The sequence below is a fragment of the Lolium perenne genome, chromosome 7 (genome assembly GCF_019359855.2).
Source record: "Lolium perenne isolate Kyuss_39 chromosome 7, Kyuss_2.0, whole genome shotgun sequence".
Lineage (NCBI taxonomy): Eukaryota > Viridiplantae > Streptophyta > Magnoliopsida > Poales > Poaceae > Lolium > Lolium perenne.
Genome location: NC_067250.2, coordinates 18,980,377 through 18,989,512, shown reverse-complemented (window position 1 = coordinate 18,989,512; position 9,136 = coordinate 18,980,377). Strand labels below are relative to the sequence as shown.

General features: G+C 44.1%; 1 protein-coding gene and 1 non-coding gene across 2 annotated transcripts; both read left to right on the top strand.

Annotated features, from left to right (window-relative positions):
* Nucleotides 1–928: 928 nt before the first annotated feature.
* On the top strand, nucleotides 929–5,547 carry LOC127311251 (ATP-dependent 6-phosphofructokinase 3). Its single transcript, XM_051341634.2, has 14 exons — nucleotides 929–1,389; nucleotides 1,732–1,778; nucleotides 1,858–1,897; nucleotides 1,981–2,043; nucleotides 2,136–2,273; nucleotides 2,735–2,893; nucleotides 3,017–3,070; nucleotides 3,275–3,343; nucleotides 3,438–3,567; nucleotides 4,099–4,139; nucleotides 4,253–4,474; nucleotides 4,673–4,718; nucleotides 4,804–4,958; nucleotides 5,075–5,547. Exons 1-14 carry the CDS (start codon nucleotides 1,102–1,104, stop codon nucleotides 5,246–5,248), a joined length of 1,626 nt encoding a protein of 541 aa, XP_051197594.1. The 5' UTR covers nucleotides 929–1,101; the 3' UTR covers nucleotides 5,249–5,547.
* A 560-nt stretch (nucleotides 5,548–6,107) lies between these two features.
* On the top strand, nucleotides 6,108–6,260 carry LOC127318191 (U4 spliceosomal RNA). Its single transcript, XR_007861746.1, has one exon. It is a non-coding gene; the product is annotated as a U4 spliceosomal RNA (small nuclear RNA).
* The last annotated feature ends 2,876 nt before the right edge of the window (nucleotides 6,261–9,136 follow it).

The following is a 9,136-nucleotide window of genomic DNA, read 5'->3' as shown; positions in this document are numbered from 1 at the left end:
TCTGGATCGGCGTCATCCCGTCCACCCCCTCTTCCATCTACTTTTGTACTGCATGCCCACGCACATGTCCAGAGTGTCGGACATTGCGGAAGCGGCCGAGATCTTCAGCTCGTGGTCGTCGATTCTAGGGAGGAAGCCGCGGTCGTATAGGAGCAGGGGAGAGTCGGCGCGTGGAGTGAGCTCATGCGGCTAGTGTTCTGGGACTTGTCACGGGGCTTGGCGACGGCCTTCGGCCTCTGATTGTTAGATGACTTCAGGTACTGCTCCATGATCGCCTTCAGCTCGACCCAAGGCGAGCTGCACCTGGAGCGGAGAGGTATGATTCTTGACGCCAGAGGCCTTGAGGGCCTGCACAGCTTCGACCGGTGCATCCACGGCCGCTTGTCTATCTGCCAGTGCCAGCGCCGCCGATTTTGCTTTTCTCTTTGAAGGATCATGACTTTGCTTCCGTTCGTCATGGTGGCTTCATATATCTTGTCTGACAGCAATCGATCGCTTCCATATTTAAATACGTAGAGAAGGCAAGAAGCGGAGGATAATGGGTCTGGTCGGGAAGCTTTGTTTGGATCGGTCACGTTCTCGCCCAGCGATCCAATGAAGGAAATACAATCTCAGCAGCCGTACGTGGCGTGGGTACCAAGTGGAGATCGATGGAGAATAGTCTTCTACCGGTGCACGGTCGAGCGAACGAACCAAACGACGGACGAAAAGAGCCTAACGGACCAAACCAAGGAAACGCTTCTCCCTTTATTATTATTATTAGGTATAGATATATAGATTAGCTTATGCGTGCATTTTTATACTTCGTAAGAGAGTTTAGAAAAAAGAACATCTATTCGTCGAATAGACGAGCCGCATCTTGCTTGGAGCAAAGACGGGCCCACATGCAGCTTGGCCCCGCCGACAAGTGTCCGTCCTCCAATACTCCTGTTCCTTTCCCGTGCGGCCGTTTCCCCAATCTCTCGCCACAGAACCAGTCTCGCCTCCCCGGTCGCCGTCAGCCCACCGTCGTCGCCACGCGCCGCCGTCGCCATCACCGCCCCGCCACAAAACAAAAACCCCATCCGAAAATGGAGCCCTCCTCCGCAGCCGCTTTCCCCCATGGCGTCGTCGCCGCCGATCGACGCCGCCGCTGCTGATCCCGACCCGCCCCCAAGCCGGCCCACCGACGCCCCCGCCCCCATCACCGTCCCGAGCCCGCGGGCCCACCTGCACCACCTTCTCGACCGCCGCGACACGCCGCGAGGGGCCGCGTGGGAGCCCGAGAGGGCGATGGACGGGACGGCCGCGGCTCCGGCGGCCACGCCCGAGGCGAAGCTGGTGGCCCGCGAGGCCGGGTACGTCCTCGAGGACGTCCCGCACGTGTCCGACTACCTCCCCGATCTCCCGGTGAGTGCCTGTCCCGGAGTGTCTGCGTGCGTGCCTCGTGGATCGATCTGGGCATCGATCACTCGCCGCTGCGCTAGATCGCTAGTGATTGGCTGTGGGATCAATGTGGCCATGTGCGAGAACGTGGAATCTCATAATGATTCCGGGGGATCTTAAGCTCTTGCTGGCACTTCTCATTAAATACTAGTACCTTTTGTTGGTTAAGTTGTATTTGCGTCATGGCATTGGCATGGTTACTTTTGGACTTTTGAACAGTGATGGCCCTTTCCAAGTGTCGCCGAACTTAACCTTTTTGCTACTCTGTGATCATGGTGACCTGTTTTATTTTGCTTGATTTGACAGACCTACCCAAATCCACTGCAAGATAACCCTGCATACTCGGTTGTCAAGTAAGACTGAACCTTGCTAACTTAATTTACTTACATGTTTTTTTGTTCTCATATATGTTACAATAAACTTTATTTGCAGGCAATACTTTGTAGACCCGGATGATACAGTCTGCCAGAAGGTAAACTATTGAGTAATTTGTCATGAACTTTTAGTTGAGAGAGTCTTCGCTCTGATTTCATGAATTTTCATTGTTCAATGCAGATTGTTGTTCACAAGGGCGGCTCAAGAGGAAACCACTTCCGCCGCGCTGGACCTCGCCAAAGGGTACGTCAGTCGTGTTTCCTATGATGATGACATGACGTATGCAACCTACAATGAGAAGCGGTTTTCTCTAACCTCGCTCTTGTCTCCGTCAGGTTTATTTTGAATCTGATGAGGTCCATGCATGCATTGTCACCTGCGGAGGACTGTGCCCTGGACTTAATACCGTGATTAGGGAAATTGTATGCGGCTTATCTGACATGTATGGTGTCACCAAGATACTTGGAATTCAGGTAATACATTACTCATTATATGGCACCACAAGACCCACGTGGAGCCCCCCAGGGGTTCCGCTGCTTCGGCAGATTACTTATTTCCTCAACTTCCATTGTGTTGCATCCTGAAATAACTGTTGTGCACTTAATTTATTTCTGTTACAACTGCCCAGTTACATAAATCTTGATATCGACGAAAATGCATCATGCCCAAGTTAAGTACGGATAATGTGCATCCGTTCCAGTTTTGGGATTCAGTAAACTATGCCTAGTAATCGCTGTACCAAATTTGTCTCCTTGGTTATTAATGTATATAGCGAGTTCTTTTCACTTAGAAGTACTAGTGCACTGCAAGCTTTTTATACGCAGGAGTAGGAGTGACTGAAAAACAGGAACACCAATTGCCTCACAAGAAACTAAGATGTTCCTGTTATTATATTGGTGCTCTCTCTTCTAACATATTGATTATCGCTCTGCAGGGTGGCTATAGAGGTTTCTATGCCCGCAACACCATCAACTTGACTCCAAAGAGTGTAAATGACATTCACAAAAGGGGTGGAACTATTCTTGGCTCGTCACGAGGAGGCCATGACACTATGAAGATTGTTGACAGCATTCAGTACCGTGGTATTAATCAGGTGAAGTGAAGAAAGGCCATTTCTACTGATTTACCTTCTGCCATTTAGGACCCCTTTGCTCTTCCCTTGGAATCATAAACCTAGATATCTTACCCTTGCACACTCTTTTTGTTTTTTGTCCAGGTCTATGTAATTGGTGGTGATGGTAGTCAAAGGGGTGCAGGAGTCATTTTTGAAGTAAGCACAATTATAGATCAGTCGAGAGTGCTTCTTAAGCTGATCAACTTATAACTTTCACTCTCAGCATTTGGTCGGTTATAATATATTTATAGCTTATAATGTGAACCAAACATGTACTGATATTCAATTAACTCTATATATTGCTGTAAAAGTTTGCTGAAACATGCTTGTAAGTGCACTATCTACCTTATTTGAATGCAGGAGGTTAGAAAGCGTGGTCTCAAAGTTGCAGTTGCTGGCATTCCGAAGACTATTGATAATGATATCCCTGTAATACTCTGTTCCATGTTATACGGCATTGTGGTAAAAAATCACATACTTCCATGTGTATGCCAACCTGAATCCATTGTTACCCTTATTTCAGGTAATTGATAAGTCATTTGGTTTCGATAGTGCGGTCGAGGAGGCTCAGCGTGCAATAAATGCCGCTCACGTGGAAGCTGGAAGTGCTGAGAATGGCATAGGACTTGTAAAGCTAATGGGTCGATACAGTGGTAAATGTTTACTATCTCATTGTACACAATATGACATGCTATTAGCCCATTGTATCCTTTGACGCGTTGGCCTAAAAAGTTTGTCCAGTAATAATTTTTCTGAAAGCAGCATCACTAAAGAAATTCTGGCGCTTGTATTGGAACTCTTAGATATATTGCCGTTATTAACAGTTTACCATGAAGTTCCAGCATTGCTTATTGCTGTTACAACCTTAAGTACCATGTTCAGTTTTTTTGACTATATGAATTGAGATTTAGATGCATGTCTTGTGGTGCTACAGCTAATCGTTGCATGTCATCTTCATGTTTTTTCAAGGAAAAACATATTGCAATAGCTGACTTATTTAAGCTTATTGGGTTGTGATTGTTGGCAACATTTGGTGTAGCAACTTCCAGAGTAATAATGTGTAACACTTTAAGTTTGAACCAGACATGCCTACATGCTGTAGCAACTTCCAGAGTAATAATGTGTAAGCCATTTAGTCGCTTCTAGACCATACTTTTGATTCAGTGATATTCTTAATGTTGCAGGTTTCATTGCACATTATGCCACTCTTGCGAGCAGAGATGTGGTATGTTAACATTTCCAGCACAATGAAAACCTTTAAGTGTACCTTCATGTTTGCACTCGAGATAAGGGTTCAATTCAGTTTAGTTGAGCTAACAAACATTCCCTATGCATCAGGATTGTTGTTTAATTCCAGAGTCACCTTTCTACCTGGAAGGTGAAGGTGGACTTTTCAGATATATAGAAAAGCGGCTGAAGGACAATGGCCACATGGTCATTGTCGTTGCTGAGGGTGCAGGACAGAAACTTATTGCCGAAAACATGAAGGCAATGGGGCAAGACGCATCTGGCAATGCACTGCTTCTTGATGTTGGTCTTTGGTTATCTCAGAAGATAAATGTGAGACTCTTGAAAATTAATTTTGTTTCTTCGGTTTGTCTACATCATTGCATTTACGTCCTTTGGCTTATTGCATTTGACATTTTACACCATTGACTCATTTCTACGTCAGATGACACCATTTGTACATCATTACATGTCTCGTTGAAAGCCATGATAGAAGTGCTTCTTAATCGTTTTTTTTTTTCCAAATCTCAGGAGCATTTCAAGAAAAACAAGACAACCATAAATCTGAAGTACATAGGTCAGTGTTTTCTTGTTTCTCGAGCTTGCTCAGTTTGACAACAGTAAGTCAGTAACTAATTTCAGGCACTGTGCTTTCGATGCAGATCCTACGTACATGATACGCGCCATTCCTAGCAATGCATCTGATAATGTCTATTGCACACTGCTGGCTCACAGTGTGGTCCATGGAGCCATGGCTGGATACACTGGTTTCACCGTTGGCCAAGTAAACGGTCGCCATTGCTATATTCCCTTTTATGTAAGTGTACTCTCCACAGCACAGTTGAACCTACTGCATTTAAAAATAGATGGTTAAATTTAAAATTGGTCTATTATCCTTGATAATTGATTCTTTGGTTCACTTGCAAACTCCAGAGGATCACAGAAAAGCAGAACAAAGTCTCCATAACTGATAGGATGTGGGCGAGGCTTCTCTCCTCCACCAACCAGCCGAGCTTCCTCAGCAAGCAGGATGTTGAAGAGGCGAAGATGGAAGATGAGAGAACAGCCAAGCTTTTGGATGGCTCGCCTTCGAACCCCAAGGCTTGAGATGAAGTTGCATCTTCCAACTCTGATGGCGTGAAGGGCTATGGCTACTGGTAGCTTATGGGCAGATGGATTAGTACTCACTAGCAGTATTTGGTAGTAATGGCAAACTCATGATTTGGTTATTCCACTCCAAATTCCAGTGCTGAATAGATGTTTCCTTTAGCACTGGTTTTTTTTCTTTTTCTTATTTGAGATTTTCCTTTAGCACGTAGCTGGCTCGGAAACTTGTGCACAAAACCAGGCAAACTTCGGAAGGTTTCAGATATCCAATTTGTGAATAAAAACAATGCTTTGAGACATGGTTGTGTTTTAACCTGGGCTATATTTGCGTTATACGGCCTGGCTTTGTTCATGATGATACTTCTCCTTTTCTATTTAGTTTTCATGAATTTACTCTTGAGCATGGTCAAAATTTCCTTGAGCATGGGCAACGAATCAGAGGATCAGTACCTGTGAACTGATGGAGTGCGTATTTTCAAATGATTTTCTTGAAATATGATTACATCGAATATAAACCGCATGGATAATACTGTAGTACGTCTTTTGCTGCTGCCAAGTAGTAGTATCGCGTTAATGGCTCAAACATAATCTGCCATAAAAAAAAATTAGGGAAACGTAATCTGCATAAATAAATGAGCCTGCCATGCAACCTCGTAACTGGGCCGAAGCTCTTTCCGTGCAGCACCAAGAAAGAAACGGAAGCGGAGAAGCGGCCCACGCGCGGCTGCCGTCCAAGTGGTACACGAATGCGAGAATCGGCTCGCTGCTGGTCGTCTAATTAGTCCCACCTTGGCAGCGGAGCAAGGTGCCAGGGAAGGGAGCGGCTATAAAAGGAGGAGGTGGGCGCAGCGTAGAAGTCATCTTTGCGCTTGGGGCAATGACGCAGCTAGTGAGGTAATACCGAGGCGCGTCAATTGCTGGTTGAAAACTATTTCCAAACCCCCTCTTTGGCCCTCATGGGTCACTGAGAATTTCTGGAAGGGCTCCCTCACCTTCGGGCGAGGGGAAAGCCCTACAAAATTAAACAAAAATTTCTGAAAGATCTGCAGAAACTTTTTGTGGTACGGAGTAATTATTTGGTACAATAGTAATTATCATACCGGTAACTGTTTTTTTCGTGGTAGCATCAAAAATCTCACACGGTAACTACGAGAAACAAAGTACTACTACACCATTCATCACATCTTTTTCTAGTTCACTATTTATCGCCTCTTTTTATCCAAGGCAAATACTACTGCTTTTTGTAATATAATTACTCCACTTCGTTTCTTTTATCCAGGAAAAATTCTACGGTCTTTTTTCATAGCAATACTGGAAACAAAAAAAAAAAATACTCCAGGGAAAAAACTACTATTGTCTCTATGGTATCTACGAAAAATACTTGCACCGGCATTCACCACCTACTTCGGCCTGAGCGTGTTGTATTAATTAGCTTATAGATATATTTTATCTTGAAAAGTGTGATCTTACGTAACATAAATAGTTAATATCACGACTATCCCTCTCTTTATTTAATGACATGTCATGCCATCAAAATACCTAGACAATACATATAGTCGCATATTACTACTAGTCACTCCACTATGAGTAGTCGAATAATACTACTCTCTCTATTCGGAATTACCCTGCGTTCTGAATTGAGTCAAAGTCAAACTTTGTAAAATTTGACCAAGTATTTACAAAATAAAATCAATACTTATGAAGTGAATACATATATAGTGAAAACACACTTTATGAAAATTCTAATAATATTAATTACATATTGTAGATGTTGATAATTTTTTCTATTCCCTTCGACCCATATTTACTTATCACAAGTATGGATGTATCTAAAACAAAAATATATCCATATAAGAGACAATTAATATGGATCGAAGGGACTACATGTTTAGTCAAAGTTTATCAAATTTGATTTTGACTAAACTTAAAATACATGGTAATTATGGACACACAAAGAGTATATTACCTTAGGTAAAAGTATGAAAAACTTATGTGCTGCAGCTCAATTCTTCCTGCCAACCGTGGTGGACGGAGAAATCCTTCGCCAAAATTTTGGTTGTGCCAGGATTTTGGCAGGGCTGACCAGGGCGTGAACCCAACGCACCCTAAGCCTCCATTCCATCATCTGATGTTTATTTTATTATTTAGTAGTCTCTCTGTTCATAAATATAAGATATTTTAATATTTTAAAATAAACTAAATACGTACTATAGTTAGTGAATCTACACACTAAAAATAGCCTAGGTACATACTAAAATTGATAGATCTACTAAAATCTAAAACATTTTATATTAATAAACGGAGGAAAAAGTACTACATAGTGCCATGACTGCCATCAGCTGGAGTAGTTATCTTCTAAGAGCACTAAGCTTCCAGGGTTGGCAGCGCCTATGGTGGATTAGCAAGTCGCTGTCGTGGGGTCCATTTTCTCGGGTGGAACTGGTTGGTTGGCCCGTTTCCGTTGTGCGTGTCTGTGCACGGTGCCGTATGGCTTCTTTTTTCCTCTACACGTGTCTCGTCGGGGGAGTGTTACGGGTCGGTTGGCTGCCGCTTTGACTAGCCAGTTTATCTTCCTCTTCTTTCGGTGGCGGTGCTTCTCGGCATGTGATCGTCTTGGTCTCTCTCGCCGGACGAGCTTGTTTCGGGTGGGCTGGTGTTTTGGGCACCGTCGCTGCGTCTTTTTTTTTTTGACATGGAACACCCAGATTCCATTATATAGGCTCAGCAAATTCACTGGCCACCAAATTACATACAGAGTTCGGGATCGACTCTGACCAGAGCAACATTGGTTCTGGTTGACACGCTCCTAATGTAGCAATAGCATGGGCTACTTTATTACAGACTCGAGGACAGAAAGAGAACTCAACAGAGATGAGTTTAAGCGGACAAAGGATCTGATGTCCCTGTAAATAATGCCTTCCGGAGCGAGGTCAAAATCTGTACTTTGCATGGCACGTACCAAAATTTGCGAGTCTGACTCAATTTGCACCCTTCCCATTCCCCAATCTGCAGCTGCCTTGACAGCCTGCATACATGCTTGCGCCTCTGCTTGTGCTGCCGATGCCACATGCTCCTCTTCCCTGCCCCGTATAATCCCGAACAACAAACCCCCATCCACCTCTGCCAGTGGCCTGCACAAAAGAACCGTCCAGGTTGATTTTCATAGTGTCTCCCGAGGGTGCCCTCCATCTTGCCGCTTCCTTTGGCATACAATGTATTTCAGTTTTCTTACAGAATGTGGCGCATTCAGCAGTCCAGTATTTTATCTGTCCTATCAGGTCAGCCTCAGAGCACCTTGTCTCTCCAGCATTTATCTTATTCCTGCATATCCACCATCTCCACAGCATGCAACAGACCGCACTGCTTTTTTTGTCTTCCAATTCAAGGATCGATTGTACCATATCCTGGGCAGAACTATACACACTCATGCGCTCACGATCTTTCTCCAACTCAAACAAGTTCCACAATTTTTTAACTCCTTTACACTTGAGGAATAAGTGAGCACCATCTTCATCAAGTCGTCTGCAACAAGGGCACAGCGTGTCACATTCCATGTCACGCCTATTTATATTCATTCTCAGGGGAAGGCTGTTATGCACAAGTCTCCAGATGAATTGCTTAATCTTCGGCAAGCATGGAAGATCCCAAATATTTTTCCACAACTGTTCTTCTTTGGGTCTACCAGAAGAAGAAGGAACGTTTGCATCTCTTTTTTTTACATATACCTGGTATGCTGACTTAACAGAGAAACATCCTTTACTGTCAAAGTGCCAGGCCGGGAAATCCTCAAAATCATCACATATTGGGGTTGCTAAGATTGTTTTCACGTACCAGAGCCTCGTCCCATGTATTGGTAATTGGACTGATCAATTCATTTACTGTGGACAA

Bases quoted from the DNA above. Each gene is read 5' to 3' on its own strand.
- LOC127311251 (XM_051341634.2), top strand. From the start codon at position 1,102: ATGGCGTCGTCGCCGCCGATCGACGCCGCCGCTGCTGATCCCGACCCG. The intron at 4,475-4,672 runs GTGAGACTCTTG...TCCAAATCTCAG, and splicing joins GGTTATCTCAGAAGATAAAT to GAGCATTTCAAGAAAAACAA. The intron at 4,959-5,074 runs GTAAGTGTACTC...TGCAAACTCCAG, and splicing joins ATTGCTATATTCCCTTTTAT to AGGATCACAGAAAAGCAGAA.